Source organism: Protomyctophum parallelum (genome assembly GCF_964188405.1).
Source record: "Protomyctophum parallelum genome assembly, chromosome: 22".
NCBI lineage: Eukaryota > Metazoa > Chordata > Actinopteri > Myctophiformes > Myctophidae > Protomyctophum > Protomyctophum parallelum.
In genome coordinates, this window is record NC_139714.1 from 25,554,645 (window position 1) to 25,573,332 (window position 18,688).

Genomic DNA, 18,688 nt, shown 5'->3' on the forward strand with positions numbered 1-18,688 from the left:
AATACTGCCTCAAAGTTCATGGTATTGTCAATTACTTGCATGAGAGTGGAAGAGGTGGTGGAGGCAGCGCAGCTAGCTGCTTTTAGCAGACAGTTTGAAGGTCCAATGGCGTTAAGAGGGTTTTGTCTGAATCGCTTGTTTTGAATACATTTCATTTGTTCAATATTTTTGTAACCAACACACAGACGTAAAGGATCATGTTCAACAGCATTGATTTGTGAAAGAAAATCTAAAACCTCTAAAATGGGAGATGGGTGGTTTCCCCCCTGACCGTGACAAATATCAGTATTGTGCTGGCATTAGACCAGATTCATTTCCACATCGGTTATCAGTATCTGCAATACCTCAGATGGACTATAATCATGTTCAAAGAAAGTCGAGGGAGCGGTATCCCGTAATCGCAATTAAATACTTCCTGGTGTGTCTGACCTATACCCTCAAGATTTGACTTTAAAGGCCCCCGGGAGCCCGCAGAGGGTCATTTCAAACCCATAAAACTGAAGAGAGGGCTCCTGCTGCTGGGCAGAAATACCGCTTTCTTACTAAACAAACCCCAGTACCACACACAAACCGCAGTATAATCATCCCTGGGACCATATTTTACTCTTATTTTGATTTACGGGCCACTCGAGGTGAAAAGGAAACTGAATAATTGGGCATTAAAGTGCACAATAGAGAGGTTTCTTTCAGCAGCAAGACATCCTTTTTCGTTTTTTTTAGGGAATCAGTTTTGACAAACTCATGCTGTGTCGACTCATGACAAAGGTGACTCGCATGAAATACAAAATGAAAATGCCATTCATTCGTCTTTTATTCATTCTGAAGGGTGAAGGCTGGGCTGAAAGTCCCTGCGCATAATGGCAATATTGAGTTTCAAGATAAAAACCTTTACTGTTTTGTGTACATTTTCTGTATGGGGGTGGATAACAAACTCACTCCACACACACACACACACACACTCACGCTCTCTCTCTCTCTCTCTCGCTCTCAAATTAATAACGTACACTATGGTCACGAAGGGTTTCCTCCAGGTTTCCTCTCGCTTTCAACATTCCCAACGGGCATGTGGTCATATAGCAGTGAAGAGTCTGAAGACGGCAATCAAATGAACAAAGTATGAAGTCATAATAATAGCCAAAGTAATTCAACTCTCAGACTTAACAAAATCACAGCATACCCCCCCCCCCCCCTCCCCCCCTTGGTATCAAATAAAATCTTAACATTATAAAATAAAGTGCAGACTGTTGATAAGATATCAAAAGATCCGAGGTCCAATATAGGCTATTAGCAGTGTGAAAGAATTCACGCGCTTGCTTTGTGCTCCACGCCAAATACATGACGTGACATGACGGACGACTCATGCAATGCTTTTGTTCCTTGCGTTGTTCCTCTTCACCATCACGTAGCCTATTAGGCAGACGACGAAGATGGCGATCCCGCCGAATAAGAACGTCGTCTGCATGGTCTCCAGCAGCTCTATGCGAGAGGTGAGCGTTGCCTTGAACATGTCCGCCGTCTCATCGTCCAAAGCAGCCGTCTGGTTAACGGAGAAATGGGGCAGAGAGAGAGAGAGAGATATTCTGACCTGAGATCAGATTCTAAAAATGTCTTCTACATCCTGACAGTTTTCCATTCTGACCTGAGATCAGATTCTAAAAATGTCTTCTATGTCGGTCGCTCTTCGATTTTTCAAAAATAGCAGACCTACAAGCTTGCTATGAGCTTGTAGATCTGCTATTTTTAATAGCTAAAGCATAACATAGTGCTAACACCAAAATGGGTTCCCGCCCAGAATGGGTTAAGTCAGCAACACCACAATATAAAAATACTGTAAAAGGTCTGTACTAAAAATCTTAAATTGCTAAAATATTGGCATCTAAATCGACTTTTGAATAGCCACGAGCTTAAGTGGGTATAGGCCGGTTACTGTATGTTTAGTGGTGTTCCTGCCACCGGTCAATAATGTCCACTGTAGATAGGGAGAGAGCTCAATAACAGATACCCGATAAAATCCGATAACAAGCTTATTGAGTACCCGTTATCAATAAGCTTTGGGCTTATCAAGACTGTTATGGAGCATAGCGGCCCGTGACGTCATGTTCAAACGATCATGGCAAGAGGCGATCAAGAAATAAATGTAATCATCCATGCTGGCACAAACATGTCGGTCTAAAAGTGTATTGATACCTGCCAACCATGAGCGCTGCCAGGGTAAACAAAATAACACTTAAGTTTAACAGTTTCTTTAAAGGTATATTCAGTGATTTCACTTAATTCAAATGTCACTTATTTTTTTGTTTTGTTGTGATAATCCTCCCTACTATAGTGTGCTGGCCATATAAGGAGTTCCTCCCTGTCCCCAGTTAACCCCTGGGGGTCAAAAAACCTTAGGTTTCGTTTTTGACTCTCTATCCTGATTGGACGAAAGGCTGGGTCCCACAGCCAAAAACGAAACCTAAGGTTTTTTGAGTGAAATCACTGAATATACCTTTAATATTATTTTATTAGTAAAAAGGTCAATTGACTGGCCCTAGTAAAAGATACTGGTTCTGTTCAGAATTTATTGTCTCCCGTCTTTCCACAAAATAATAGAAAATGCTCGATAGTGGGCTCGATAAGAACCCGTCTCGATAAGCCTGATCGATAAGGTGATCATTATCAATAAAAATTAACGAGCTCCATCCCTAACTGTAGACATGTCATCCTTTCCAGTTGTAAAAATTGGAAATGCTCAAATAAAATATAAGTACCGTACCTCAAAAGTTTACTTAAAGCGGCACTATGTGACTTTTTTTTGTATTTTAATAATACATGTCCAATCTGTATGGTTGAGTATGTTGATGCAATATACTGGCTTATACAATTAGAGTGATTGTTTTTTGTCTCTTCTGTTGGGACATTGAGATCGTGTCAAAAGACACAGGATCTGACACATTTTGACCTGATGGTCAAGATTCAATTTATCCCCTAAGCAAGCTGGCATGCTCGATTAGCTCAATAGTTAAAAAATAAAAAATAAAAACTTGCCATGATGTAACTCCAAATGTGGACAAGAAATCAAAAAATAATTGCTCCAGTGATTGGAAATGGATAATTCAAAATATGCTCCTCGTTGACTTACATTGTAGCCTATGCTGAAACAGCTGAAACAGCGTCTTTTAGTACGTAAAACAAAGATTATCCATTTCTAATCACTGGAGCTATTACTTTTTGATTTCTTATCCATGGAGGTACCTACACAGCCCACACCTCTACCAAAGTGGTCTTGCACTTTTAAGTACAGTAGTTCCTCTGGCGCGAGAGCAGCAGAGAGAGGGGTGGAGAGAAAATGGACCACACACATTTCCCATGTGACATGTCCAACTAACAATAAATTATTACATCTTACCTCGTTCAGCCAAACAAGAGGGAATATGGTGTAGTCCTTCACTTTCTTCAGCACCCTGGAGGGAAAGGATTCATTATTTGTACATTCGATGAATGATTACAGCTGTGAGCGTCCCTAAGTTGCAATGGGGGTTGCATTGGTGGAAAGTAACTAAGTACATTTACTTAAGTACTGTACCTCAAACTTGAGGAATCTTGTACTTTACTTGAGTATGTCCACTTTCAACTACTTGTTTTACTTCTACTCCACTACATCTCAGATCCAAATATTCTACTTTTACTCCACTACATTTATTTGACAACTTAGTTAATTTGTAGATTTTGATTAATATTACAAAACATACTGTACATAAACGGACCAGCCACTTCAGCCCGATATACATTTTGGTCATTTGAAAATAGCCAATCTACAAGCTCACAATGTGTCGCATCACGACCCATATTGTAAGCTTGTAAATCTGCTATATTTTTGAAAACTTGAAATGGCACATTCTGCATAATTAGCACTTTTAGTAGCTACTTTAAGTACATTTTCATGCCAATATACTTTTGTACTTTTACTCAAGCACATCTTGATTTCCGGACATTTACTAGCGACAGAGTATAGTTCTATTTTGCAGTATTGTACTGTAAGTACAAATGTAGTAGCTTTTCCACCACTGAATTGGGCTGAGACGTTAACTTACGTGATGACGTCGGACGGCCCGTACATCATGTTCACCTGCAGTCTCTTGGCAAACCTCATGGTGAAGCCAGTCGTCTGATGGCAAACAAAACCAAAAAGACAAAAAGAAGACATTTAATTTTAAAATGACCATGTCCATGAAAGCTTGGGGAGGTGTAAGTGTGGAGAAGATAAATGCATGATAGAGACACAGTAAAATATAAAAGTATTTATAAAGCCAGAGCATAAATATAATGTAGCCATAAAGAAAGGTCCATTTGAGTTAAATGAACATTCAGGGGTTTACCGATACAAACTAGACTAGAGCTTAGCAGTGGGTGTGGTTTTCTGGACTCACTGAATAGAGATTTAGAGATCTATATATCAATGATTTTAAGCCTCTATAGAATCCTACGATCCAACACCTTTGCTTCTGTGAAGAAAACAATGAAAGCCGCTATACAAAGGGTATTTATTAAATGTAGTATATCATATAATTAATCAACGGTTTTATGGTCATGATTCACTAGGATCCTGGATGGCCAGAGTATATCCATCTTCAACCGCTTATCCGTAGTCGGGTCTATAGGCTTAAAATAATTGATATAAATATCTGTAAATCTATGTGGGGGGGGGGAAATGAATGGCCGATTTTTCAGTGGGCCCAGAAAAAACCACGCCCACTGCTATGCTCTATACCTGACAGGCCACATCAGGGTTGACGTGATACAACTTGAAGGCAACGGGACATAATCGTTGTGAGAAGTCCTATCTATGCTCTTACAGGCTCCACATCCAGGTAGGTTTTGTGTTCTTCCTCGTTGGGACTGAGCCCTGACACAGCCTCGGTCAGCAAAGGGCTCCCATGGAGGAAGTGAGGCAGAGAAATGTAGATGGGGGTGCCTGTTCAGAAAGGACAAGGGACAGAATAATGACGGTATTATAATGCAGCAAGCAGCTGAGTCAGAAGCAATCTTTATTGTCACATCACAACTTTGGTTGTGCAGGCTCATCGTTGCAGTTAAAAAGGTAGAGAGAAAGGTAGAGTGCAATGATGAAATATCGGCTGTACTGTAGGCTATAGTACATGTCCTATAGGCCTACAAGGCTACTCTGAAACCATACTACTTATATAAAATATATTACAAAGCATGCAGATAAAGTAAAGTACATTTTTATGTAAATCCACTTCCAGTGGTGGAAAAAGTACTAATTTGTTACTTAAGTTAAAGTATCAATACTGCACTGTAGAATTATACGTTGCAAGTAAAAGTATGCGATAATCAAAAATTACTTGAGGAAAAGTACTCAAGTATTGGTATCAAAATGTACTTAAAGTACCAAAAGTATAAAGTACTCAATATGCAGAATGTCCATTTCACAAGTTCAAAATGTATACAAATCTTCAGAAAATAGCAGATCGTCCCATCGCAAAGCATTGTGAGCTTGTAGATCGGCTATTTTCAGGTTGCCGAAATTATAGGGCTGAAGTGGGTAATGTATGTTTTTAATTGTAATCAAAATCTAAAGTAAGTTTTCAAATAAATGTAGTGGAGTAAAAGTACAATATTTGCCTCTGAGATGTAGTGGAGCAGAAGTAATCGTACTGGAAATTGGAAATAATCAAGTAAAGTACAAAAACCTCAAAATTGTACTTAGTAGTAAGTAGGATACTTTCCACCAACTGCCCACTTCATAATCTCTTCCCTTACAGGCGCCTATCAGAAGTCACTGACCTTCTCGACAGGAGCTGACGTCCAGGACTCCGGCCATGGTGCAGTTCTTGGTGACCACTGGATCTATGCAGTAGCAGTGGTTGTCCGGGTTGGCGTACGGGGCGATGCCGTTCGGGGCGGCCATGGTGGACGGCAGGAGAGTGAAGCGAAGCAGGTCGATCCCTTTCAGGTTCACAGTGGCCTCGTAGCTGGCCGACACCGACCTGCGGAACCACAATAAGGAAGGGAGGTCAGTCCAACCCGTATAGGCTACTGTGTTGTTCCAACCTCAACCGATTACTGACCCAAACCCCTAACCTCAGTCTTAACCGGCCACGTAGGTCACTAACCCTAACCTCAGTCTTTTTAACCGGCCACGAAGGTCGCTAACCCTAACCTCAGTCTTAACTCTTAACCGGCCACGAAGGTCGCTAACCCTAACCTCAGTCTTAACCGACCACGTAGGTCAGACTAACGGGATGTCGGACTTATGGACTGGGCACTGCGCTCCCTGTGGTGGTGCGGAACGCATGTGTGGAATTTGAAGTCGGTGGGGCGAAACGATTCAGCTGTTATGTGGATTACAGACGTACACCTACTGTACATACATTACACACAGAGATGTGGTGCATTTCTCCTAAGATGTGCATTTCAGTTTGTGGAGTCCCAGTCCAACCGGTCTTAACAGCACGGGCGATTGGTTGATTGATTCAATAGTTCAATACAAGGTCTGCTAAGAGGATTTATAACCCATGAAAGCACTATATGGCTTAGTGTTTTCATTGGGTCCCTTATCTGGATCAAATAGTATGATGGATGAAGAAACCACATTCATCATAGCCAATCTGTGTGCCCTGTTCTATAATGTTTCATCGTGAATATGTTTTTTTCTTTCTTTCTTTTTCCACCCCCTACACTACAATGTAACTTGGTTGAGAATCACATTGACTCATTTAAGTCCCAGGCTGAGATTGTGTTGATAACTCTGACCTCTGGTGGTTACTGCAAGTAAGACAAGTTCAAACTGGCCAGTGGGTGTCAAGTCAAGAGGGCAGTAGTCCTCGATGTCAGGTCCCATCCCCATGCTAAATGATTCTTGTTAATCTTCATGACATCAGAGAATGAATGACTAAATGACTACAGAATGTACAATAATGTCTATTTTAATCAGAGCTTGACTGTTACCCCAATACGGTACAAATAATTCTGCCAAATGACATACACTGTGACTACACTACAGTATCATATCGGTCAAAATGTATATCTAACAATTACCATGTTCTTAGTTTGGGGCAGAGATACACAACTATCTTATCAAGTGGGGTCCGTGGCCTAATGCATATCAAATTAATTTGTGGTCCTTGAACTTGAAAAAAAAGGTGGATAATGACTAATCTATACTGCCAAATCAGTCCAAGATGTCTAAACAACATCTCTACCAGCTTGGCTATACAGAATCATAGTTCTGCTTTGTTATGTGGGTTACATACAATACAATACAATACAACAGTGGTTCTCAAAGTGGGGTCCGGGTACCCCCAGGGGTCCTTGGGGGAGTTCCAGGGGGTCCCCAACTAAATGATAGTTAGGAACCAAATGGACCCTTATGGGACTGTAACTCAGAGAGTGTACAAATGGAACCAAATGGATCCTAACAGGTCACTCTCAGAGTTATAAATTAACAATGATTTTACAATATATATGTGGGTCCCATGAGATAGAAATGCCATTAAATGGGGGTCCGAGGCCTAATGAATATCATACTGGGGGTCTTTGAAATGAAAATGGTTGAGAGTCACTGCTAGGGCCGTAAAAATCTTCTCTTATGGGGGTCCCTGGCATAGCTTTTCAAATGGGGGTCCACGGGCTAATTAGTGTCAATTTTGGGGGTCCTTGACATGAAAACGTTTGCACAAATGAGTTGATATGAATCACCTGCAGATGTCTGGAGAGAAGAAAAAGAGAGCCTTCGATCTGTCCACAAAGGGAGGGAATGAAGAGGCATCTGGGAGAGAAAGATATATTTTTACAGCTTCGGTAGGCTAGGTGGTGTTTGGTAGAGCTGAGTCATGTATGCTTTCCTTGTATCATAAAACAGTGGTCCATATTACTGCAGTGTTGATTTCGTCGGCTAAAACTGTTACGGAAAATGTTCGTAGACTACCTTTTTTTTCACTGACAGAACTAAATAAAAACTAGGCCATGATGACTAAAACTATGACTAAATGTACTGACAATTTCGTCAACAAGTAAAAACTAGACTAAAATGTTAGGGACTAGTGGAGTCTGCAGAAGAGATCTGTTTTGCACTCGGGTGTCTCTGAAAATAACCTACAAGCTCACAGAGCGTCACGACGGGTTGTGAGCTTGTAGATCGCTTGTAGATCAAAATGCATTCTTGTAGACAAAATCAACTGTAGATTTAGTCGACTAAAATCGCATGATAATTTTATAGGCCTATTTGGTGGACTAAAATACGACTTTATTCAAAAAGACTATGATTAAAACTAAATCAACATTTGCTGTCAAAATAAACACTGCATTACGCTGTATGTATGAATGGACCTCACCTGTCCCATTGATCATGTCGCAGTATGTGTCATTCCAGAAAGGTACCTTCCTTTTGGAGAAAGAAATAACAGAAAGAGGGGAGCAGGTATTTACGTAGGTTCCATGTTTCCCAAAGGAAAATACATAAAAGATACTTCAAATACATAAAAAATAGACTTTGAACCCATTTTACTGCTAAACGAATTGACCTGACCAGTCAGCCTATCACTGTGACGGTAAACCTGACGGTGGTTGTACAATAAACTATTTTCAATTTAGCCTATATTGTATGTTGATAACGGTAATCAAAGCCAGGAGGAAAAGGTCATCAAAGCTTTGTCAAATTGACCTGAACAGTCGGCCTATCAGCAATCACATATTAATAGTTTTTATGTTGATAACCGAAATGAAAGCCAAGGGGAACAGTTTCGTCCAAAACAAATCACACCCGCGTGAAGTGAGGGGCGCTCTTATCATCGTACATCATCATGACGTATGACTCAAATTCTCCATTCATTGTCAATGGCATTTGATGTTTGTTTTAGGACAAAAATACCGATTTGCTCAGACACATAATGACGTAAATTCATTGTCAATGTCAAAGATCTACACTATAGCTGAGCCCCTCAAAAAACATATAGCCCTCCTCCTCAAATTGACCCGTGGGTTCACGGCTTAGAGTAGATATATAACTCTATGGTTCACGGGTCAAATAAATTTGACGGCGTGAACCCAAAGACTGGTGTTTTAAAATTAACTCATTCATTTTATTTCAATACCGCTTACCTCATTCCCATCCACCGGTCAATGATGTTCACTTTAGAGATGTCATCCTTGCCAGTGAACACATTGTAGGGGCCATCGGAAGTGCCATTGTACTATAGGGAAAATACACAATACATCATTACAATAATATTCCATAATGTAATATAATATTCCATTACAAAATGGTTTTGAAGCCTGATTTATACTATAAAGTTTGCTTGCTGAAAATAGCCGATCTACAAAGCTCGCGACTGAGCTTGTGTAGATTGGCAATTTTTCAGCACACATTAAAGTGACCTGACTTTTTTTTTTTTATGTTTCTGTTTTGTACGTGTCTATGGAGTTAACATTGCTCTAATAGTCTAACCCCTCCCCCATTATCATACAACACACAGCTGTGGAGCGAGGCTTAAGTTGAGATGGGTGGAGCTACGGTGAAAACCAGGTGTACTTGCCACATACAATCATATTTGAACCAGGTATACTTCAAACATAATTTTAATTTTAGTTTGGTAGTGTTGTTTGCTTACAGGGTAGAAAATGCCCATGATGCGTTTCAACATGGGGTCAGAGTACCCCCAAAGGAGCTCCTTCACGGTGCGACGCTGGAACAGCGACGATTTGGACAACACTATCATCCCCTCCAGAAGAAAGTGAGCATCTTTGGGAATTAATGTATAAGCCCCCTGAGGAAACAATAAGACAGTAAGAAATATTAAATGTTCATATTTGAGGCCATTAACTACAGTGTATACAGTGCACCAATATAATTCTGCACCAACACACAGACAACACTGCAATAAAAAGTGCTGATCAAATTGCACCATGCGATCGAGGCTCTGGGAGATAAGAGTGGAAAATGAACGATGCTTCTTTATGACGGTAGATAATGCATAATGGCACGCTGGAGACACTGATTTAGTCTTATCAGTTTTCAAAAACAGACCTGCGACGTACAATGAACCCATAAACTGGATCCAGAGTTATATAATCATGACCTTTTAGCCCCAATTTGATATGATTCTTGTACTGTATGTCAACAGTCATCAAGTTTCTTGCTCAACGTTCCATGCAAGGTCGCGTGCACGCATCCGCCCGGGCTGCAGGCCAGCTACCGGGGGTCAGATCAACATATGGAAAGAATGATGTAATATGGAGCGTGTCTTGTTGAGTGTACACTGTACACTGTACACAGGGGTGCCCAAAAGGTAGATCGCGATCTACCAGTAGATCACAAAGGCTGTGCAGGTAGATCACATGACATGCTCCTACAAATATATCATTTAAATATAAAATCTGCCCCTTGAATTGATTGATTTATTGACATCCAAAAGGGCCCGACAAACCCTATACCAATTCCATTTCCCCCTCTATTTCCAATTCCAAGTGTGTTTGTCTTATACAGTATGTAACGCCAGCGCTGCTATTCCAAAGCCCCCTCAGTAAAAAATTGTAACTATTTTCAGCAATGGAATAATAATGCTTTGGGTTGGTAATTGAGCTAGTCATTTTGAAAGTCAAAAAAGTCAAAAAGGTGTGGGCAGTGGGCACCCCTGGTGTACAGGGTTTGATAAGGTCAGATCAACAAATATGGAAAGTCAGCTCCAATGTAGATCCAAGGGTGGCAGCTCAGTGTCTTGAGTGTACAGGGTTTGATGAGAGCCCAGGTAGGGCCGGGCCTGTTGAGAACTCCACTAATAACTTCGTCTAGAGTTTGAATGGTCAGGTATCAGTCAAAAGGGAGACATCGAAGAGGAAGGACAAGTGGGGGAGGATCAACATACAGTATGGAATGTCAGAACAGGTCAGCATATGGAGATCTAAGGGTTTGAGGTCAGATGTACTGTAGAGTTGCTGGCCGGCTTTATATATTACGCAGAATGATCTAGATGATTCTCCATGTATGGCTATCCAGGGTTTAATGAGGTCAGTGTCGTGTTCTTCATATATGGAGACGGCCATATATGGAGCGTATCACGAGGCGTGACGGATCGACAGACAGACGGACATGTTTTGCAGGTTTTCATAGTAATCTGCAACCTATATGGTCGCAAACACCCAAGTTTTGGGTCGGTGTATCAACACTAAATTATGACACCAATTTTTGATTGTCCATATAGGCTATAGCTATACATACTATAACCTTGATTTTTTTATTCTCCTTCTTTAGAAATATTTTCGAAATATTAGGATGTACTGTAATGATCATTAGACTGCCTCCCTATAGTCAGAGTTAGGAGTTTGAATAAATATTTAATTATGTGCAGGATGTAATTTATAGATGTGTGTGGCTTCATTAAGCTGAATATACTGTGTGTGTGTGTGTGTGTGTGTGTGTGTGTGTGTGTGTGTGTGTGTGTGTGTGTGTGTGTGTGTGTGTGTGTGCGTGCGTGCGTGCGTGCGTGCGTGCGTGCGTGCGTGCGTGCGTGCGTGTGCGTGTGCGTGTGCGTGTGTGTGCGTGCGTGGAGGCGACAGGGAGAGCCTTTGGATCAGGAAGGAGCGATCTTTGGGCCAATGCTACCTGGACACAAGCCAGGGTCTGATCAACCCTGGCTTGGTCACCTGAGGGAGGGCGTATGATGTTGAAAGACTCGAAACACCCGAGGATCTATCTTTCATATATTTAATGTCAAAAGAAAAAGCCTCTCTCTCACACTTATGCCAGTGTGCCAGTGATCACCCTCCCCTGTGCCGATGTTGGCACCCGTGCCTAAGGTTACTATAACCTTACAGCAATATCGTTTTCATCCGTGCTATTTTTACGCCTCACTTTCCTCCAGCTTCTAGTTTTATTGCACGACGAAGGAAAAACCTTTTAGTTCATGTTCATATTTTCTTTTTTGTTCAAATTCCAGAATTAACCACAAACACTAAGCAGTCCTATTCTGGGCATGTCATAATAGACGGACATCAGTAAACTTGGCACTTTGCAGTAAAGGAAATCGGCTATTTTTGGCAGATTTTTGTTAGAGGGGAAAAAGGAGTACTGGGCCAAGGATAGATCCCTGGGGGGTGGGTGCCCACTGCCCAGGCAATGAAGTATAGTGGTTAAATACTAAACTTACGCGGTAATGTAATACCAAAGTAACTAGATCCATTTGCAACTCTGGAAGTGTACAAATTGGCCCCAGAAAATGTACACTGGGGATTTTACCGTGTGCCGCAAAATCACACATTTCCGCTTTTCACTTTTCACCCTTTCTTTTCCCCCACTTCTTTTGGGAAATCTGCACTGAACTGCAATTTTGTCATATCACACGGTCAGTCTTTAGCGGTATACCTCTCTCTCATGTGCTTTAGTAAACGCCTGCACACCCAGAGCTACAGTACAGAACCTACCGCAATGTGTGTAGTGTGTAGTGTGTGTGTGTGTGTGTGTGTGTGTGTGTGTGTGACTGTGTGTGTGTATGCACTTACAGCCACAGCCAGGTTTAGGGTTGTGATTTCATCTTCCTCTGGTCCCACGGACAGTGATGGCTCAAAGATGGCGCCCGCCGGTAGTGTGAATGATATGGTGTTATTGGGGTAAGGTGTTATATTTTCTTTCGGAAGATACCTTGTTCTGGGGAAGAGACATGGATATAGAATTATAGATTCATCATCACCACATGCAGTACGTTGAATTAATGGCTGTGTGTGTGTGTGTGTGTGTGTGTGTGTGTGTGTGTGTGTGTGTGTGTGTGTGTGTGTGTGTGTGTGTGTGTGTGTGTGTGTCTGTGCATGCGTGTGAATAATTTCTCAATTAAACATGGTTATTATGAGAGTGTCTTAATACTGTTGCGATATGGACAGTGGTGGAAAGTAACTAAATACATTTACTTAACGGCCTCCAGTGCCCACGCCCGGGAGTCTCCGGGGGGACCACTCCGGAGGGTCCAGTGCCTCGTCGGTCCCTGAGTACCCACCCTTAAGTAGGCCTACTGTACTTATGTACGCTTTTGAGGTATTTGTACTTTACTTGAGTATTTCCAATTTCCAATACTTTTACATCTACTCCACTACACCAGGATTGTGTACACATTTTGAACTTGTGAAATGGGACATTCTGCAATATGAGTATACTTTTACTTTTAGTACTTTAAATAGAATATTGTGTCCTGTCAGTCTAAATAGAATGTTGTCACCACTCTGCATGCTGGCCTGATTTGTATTGTTACACTATGAGTACGGCTTGACTGTCCGCTCTTATCTGTGTGCAACATGCAGAGAACCAAGCAGGGTTTTATCACACTTCTCTAGTCATATCAAGTAATAAACCTCCTTGTCAATACTGTACTATGTACTATACAGCGAGTATACTTTATATAACCCACATATATTTTTATTGTTAAAGAAAGAAAACATGCACCAAACACCAAACACCAAAACACATTTTACTGAAACACGGTTATAAATCTATAGCTGAAATGACTGTACTTGTATGTGTAAGGTCCTCTCTGTACCACCACCGGCGTGGAGCCATTCTTCCAGACGTCCGTGGGGTTTTGCACATCAAAGAACCAAAACTGCCTGTACACCGCTGCGCCCGTCGCCACCCAGTTGTCATAAGCCGTCGTGCCTTTCTCAATGACAGCTTCCTGTTCACGGCGCACACACACACACACACACACACAACACAGACAATCTATTTTTAAAACAAGCTTCAAGGCTCGCCAGCAGGTCAGCAAACTCCCCCCCCCCGCTGCTCAGCATCCGAGCAGGGGGGTTGGCGTGCCTCTCGCTTCTAGCAGAGCATCAATGTCCTTAAAACACGGGCTATAAACCTCATTTGCCGTTTGTGCCCTCTCTGTCATCTTCTCTTGCACAAACAAGAAAAGACTGACATTTGTGCTCGCTGATGGTAAATAAACACAACACACTTCCCTCGTGCGTGGTCGGTCTGTCTCCTGTTTACCAGCAAGTTGACGGCATTTCAAGATGCGCACCTCTCCCTCTATTTCTCCGGCGGGTTCACCTTGGCACTGGCACTGCCCGCGGATGGATGCATGCACACAAAAACACACACACACACACACACACACGCACACACACACACACACACACACACACACACACACACCACTCCCAGGGTGAAACTGAGCACCGTACCTTCTCCACTGTGCCCTGAATGATGCTGTCACCCACTGGGATGAGTATGCCTCCTAGGACCGCTACCACCGCCCCAATCACAGCTCCGGCTAAAAGCCCACACTCCTTGTTACAGCAGCCCATGGCGGTGCGTCTGGCTCCGTCCTTCTGTCCGTCCGTCTGCTCCCGTTCTCCTTCTGTCTGTGTGGTGCCTCTATGTGGGTGTGTTTGTGTGTGGGTGTGTGTGTGTGTGTGTGTGTGTGTGTGTGTGTGTGTGTGTGTGTGTGTCCTGGGATCGGGAAGAGATCGAGGCAGTATGCCGTCAGATGAGCTAGCCACGGGAGGCCAGGTAAAGCTACAGACACCCCTGTCAGTAGCCAAGGGACTCCTTCTTCTGATATGGACGTTAATGACATGAAAGGGTTGAAGGTTGGAGAGAGGAGCTCCCTCGTGCCTCCTCCTCCTCCCCGCCTCCTCTGGTTATCAGTGCACCTGATAACGGGGGGCCGGGATAAAAGCTGAAAGGTGAGAGACAGAATCTTTGCTATCGGAGGATTCAGAGAAGATATGGGAAATGAGAGTATGAGGGTGCCATGAGGAACCTGCAAGGTTCAGGTTCAGGTTTTTGTCATGTGTATAGATACAGAGTATAAATACAATGAAATTTATTTTGCTCTAGTGCAAGAAACAGATTCATATAAAGATGGGCCTGTGTTATATTGTATACTCGGGCCCTTTACTAGTTGTGTAAAAGGGGTTGTCGACTATAAAAAGGATTGTGAAAGAGTTGCAGATGCCTGGTCTGTAGCTAGCATGGTTGCATTCTGTGGGCAGGGGATCTGGGGGCCTGCTGCGACCTGTCACATTGTGGCGGGTTGGGGCCGGGGGCCTCTGGATCTGCGGTCCTCCCTGCTGGGGTGCGGTCGGTGCATGGCTGGATGCAGGCCGGGCCTGTCATAAACGTGGATATGTCTGTTGTTGTATTTGTGTATTGTGTGAGCATCATAGCTCCATGCCTTGTCCTGTCCTTTTTTCCCTTTTTTGCTGAGAAAACTTGGAGTAAGGATAACATATAGATCTTCATGGATGTAACTTTCCTGACAAAAACAACCTCAATGGCACCGCTATTCCACTACGCTGTCTGTTCTTTATTATGTTTGAGATAAAAGGTGTCTCATATACTGTGTTGTAACATCCCAGTATCTGTATACAATCTTATGCTCATTCACTCGTCTCGTAGGCGATTTGTTTCTGACACGTGCACTTGTGCTCTGTTCCTTTATCAAGATACTGCAGATCAGATGTCACGATCATCTGCTTGCCACTTCATGTTTCTCAATGTCGCTTAGTTCTGTATGATGTTATGGCTTACATGCATGCAAATGTATATGCCTATATCTATTTTTCTCTGTCTGTGTTTAACCCATTCTGAACAGGCACCCATTTTGGTGTTCGCATCATGTTATGCTTTAGATATTGAAAAAATAGCAGATCTACAAGCTCATAGCGCGCCACCGAGTGGCGCGCTACGAGCTTGTAGGTCTGCCATTTTTGAAACGACTGACATTTTTAGAATCTGATCTCAGGTCAGAATGGGTTAATCGGACCAGTGTGTGTCCAGTGGAAACCTCGTATGAATCTGAGCTCAGGTCAGAATGGGTTAATCAGACCAGTGTGTGTCCAGTGGAAACCTCGTATGAATCTGATCTCAGGTCAGAATGGGTTAATAAACGTAACAATAATATCATGTCTGTGCCTCTATGTGGTTCTCTGAGCTGACGCTTGCAGAAGGGAAATTCAAACGACCGTGTCCAGTCTACGCTCCAAAAAGGGAATGACTAAATCACAACACGCTAGCATGCATATTTCATCATGGAATCACTATTGCAGTGTTACACATAGATTCCTCCACTTCCAATATAATAAGAAAACGACAAATGATCTATAATAGATTCTGTATAATTTGCACCCCATGGCTGTTTGGATGCAAATGACAATGTTTGGTCTCATTTTCATGAACTATGTCCTCTCCTGTCTCTCAATCAAACGTCCAAAACTGATGATTACTTTCAGCAGTGTTGGGTAATATTACTTAGATTAATATGTTACTTATTACTTATTAGTCTAGTCTCTCAAGACAGACTGTTAATATTACATATTACTTCCCTCCACCCACCCCCACCCGCAAAAAAGGAATGTACAACAACACAATCTGTTAAGTCAGCTTCTTTTAGAACTGAATCCAATTGTTTTGAATAATAATATTAAGAAGAGTCACCAATCAGCCAAAAAGGCTATAAAATATTAAAGCAGCAATCTCTATCTACCTTTTACAATTTACAATTTACAATTTAAGCATTTAGCAGACGCTCTTAATCCAGAGCGACTTACATTTAGGCAAGAACAAAAGCATGGGAATACATCACATAAAAGCATTTATCATGAAACATGCGTAAGCTAAGAAGGTAACAGTGGAATATCTATATGATGAAACTATACATACACTATACATAATAAACTATACATATTCACTACTATGCTATACATATGTACTATGGCGTGCTATGACTATATACAATACAATTATAGTGCTGTCTACATAACATGCTATAAGTCTAAGTCAAATGCTATCTAAGCCAACAGAAATTCTATCTAAGGGGTTAGGGTAAGTGCTATGGGCCATGATGGAGTCTGAAAAGGTGGGTTTTCAGGCTACGGCGGAAGATTGGGAGTGATGCTGCAGTTCTGACTGCAATGGGAAGTGCATTCCACAGTTTTGGAGCCAGAAGGGAGAAGAGTTTGGGACGTGTGGAGCGTTGTCCCGGCGTTTTTAGTGAGGGTACTTCCAGTTTCCCTGCGTTGGCTGATCTGAGTGCGCGGGAGGGTTTGTAGGGTTCAATCATACTTGTAAGATATGGGGGAGCCATACCTTTGGTTGCTTTGAATGCCAGCATCAGAGTTTTGTATTCTGTGCGGGCAGCGACCGGGAGCCAGTGGAGGGAGCGGAGCAGGGGGGAGACATGTGAGAATTTTGGCTGGTTGAAGACCAAGCGAGCTGCTGCATTTTGGATCAGCTGGAGAGGCTTAAGTGCACATGCTGGTAGGCCAGTAAGGAGGGAGTTACAATAGTCGAGTTTTGACAAGACTGTTGTCTGGATTAGGAGCTGGGCTGATTCCTGGGTGAGGAACGGTCTAATTCGTCGTATGTTATAGAGTGTGAACCTACATGATCGAGTGACAGCTGTGATGTGAGCTTTGAACGAGAGCTGACTGTCCAGGACAACACCAAGATTCCTGGCTGTTGGGACAGACGTTACCAGGGCGTTGTCTACGGAAATAGTTAGCTCCTGCATAGGGCAGGACTTAGCTGGGAAGAAGAGAAGCTCAGTCTTGTCTGGGTTCAGCTTGAGGTGGTTGGAGGACATCCACTGTGATATGTCAGCCAGGCATGCAGTGATGCGCTCTTCCACCTGAGTGGCAGAGGGGGGGAAGGATAGGAACAGTTGTGTGTCATCGGCGTAGCAGTGATAGGATATATTGTGAGCAGAGATGATAGTGCCAAGGGATTTAGTGTACAGTGAGAAAAGGAGGGGACCAAGTACAGATCCCTGTGGGACCCCAGTTTGGAGGGTTCGGGGGGATGATAGCAGACCTTTCCAGGAAACCTGGTAGGTCCGATCGGTGAGGTAGGAGGAGAACCACTTTAGTGCCGTTCCACCGATGCCTAGCTCCGCTAGGGTTTCTAGGAGCAGCTGGTGGTTCACTGTGTCAAATGCTGCTGATAGGTCTAGGAGAATCAGTACTGCAGAGTGGGAAGCAGCTTGGGCAGCATGTAGTGCTTCTGTGACTGCCAGCAGGGCAGTTTCTGTGGAGTGGGCCTTCTTGAATCCGGACTGGTTGGGATCCAGCAGGTTGTTCTGTGAGAGATGGAGAGAGAGCTGGTTGGAGACGACACGTTCAATGGTTTTAGAAATAAATGAAAGGAGTGATACCGGTCTGTAGTTCTTGACATCTGAGGGGTCAAGGGTTGGTTTTTTGAGGAGTGGTGTTACTCTGGCTGACTTGAGGGCAGATGGGACGCAGCCTGAGGTTACTGAGGTGTTGATGATGGAGGTGAATCAAATGTTTTCAAACGGCAGCCAACAAAACAAAATATGTGCTATTCTTTTTTACAAAGTAAATAGTAATTATGTTACTGTTTTGGCAGAGTAATAACTTACTTTACTCGTTACTGGGAAAAGTAATAATATATTACAGTAATATACTGTATATTATTAGTAACTAGTTACTGCCCAACACTGAACACTGGAGTTCAGTGCCAACTAGGCGGATCTGCGAGTCAAGAGTCTGGCTATGTGCAAAACACCAGTCTGTACTCTGTCCCGAGACAAGAGACAAGGCTATGTGATGAGACTACTCCACTGTGGCACTGCAGAAGTCCTTTTCAAACCACATGAGGGCAGCACTCCCATCATCATCATCATTATGACCTTCCACAGCACTGCTACTCAGGTGTGGAATGCCCTCCCCCTTCCCTCAA

At 42.7% G+C, this 18,688-nt stretch overlaps 1 protein-coding gene across 1 annotated transcript; it reads right to left on the reverse strand.

The window, feature by feature from the left end:
- Window positions 1-1,223: 1,223 nt before the first annotated feature.
- Window positions 1,224-13,608, reverse strand: cd36 (CD36 molecule (CD36 blood group)). Its single transcript, XM_083794546.1, has 11 exons — window positions 13,524-13,608; window positions 12,499-12,643; window positions 9,612-9,767; window positions 9,103-9,194; window positions 8,337-8,386; window positions 7,702-7,771; window positions 5,788-5,990; window positions 4,836-4,954; window positions 4,074-4,147; window positions 3,389-3,443; window positions 1,224-1,537 (listed from the first exon to the last, which is right to left on the reverse strand). The coding sequence occupies exons 3-11, from the start codon at window positions 9,717-9,719 to the stop codon at window positions 1,358-1,360; spliced, it is 951 nt and encodes a 316-aa protein (XP_083650672.1). The 5' UTR covers window positions 9,720-9,767; window positions 12,499-12,643; window positions 13,524-13,608; the 3' UTR covers window positions 1,224-1,357.
- Between the last annotated feature and the right edge of the window lie 5,080 nt (window positions 13,609-18,688).

Excerpts from the sequence above, each read along its gene's own strand:
- cd36 (XM_083794546.1), bottom strand. The coding sequence starts at position 9,719 with ATGATAGTGTTGTCCAAATCGTCGCTGTTCCAGCGTCGCACCGTGAAG. Across the intron at positions 9,195-9,611 it reads TCATGGGCATTTTCTACCCT|TACAATGGCACTTCCGATGG; the intron begins GTAAGCAAACAA and ends TTTTCCCTATAG. Across the intron at positions 3,444-4,073 it reads GGGCCGTCCGACGTCATCAC|GGTGCTGAAGAAAGTGAAGG; the intron begins GTAAGTTAACGT and ends CTTTCCCTCCAG.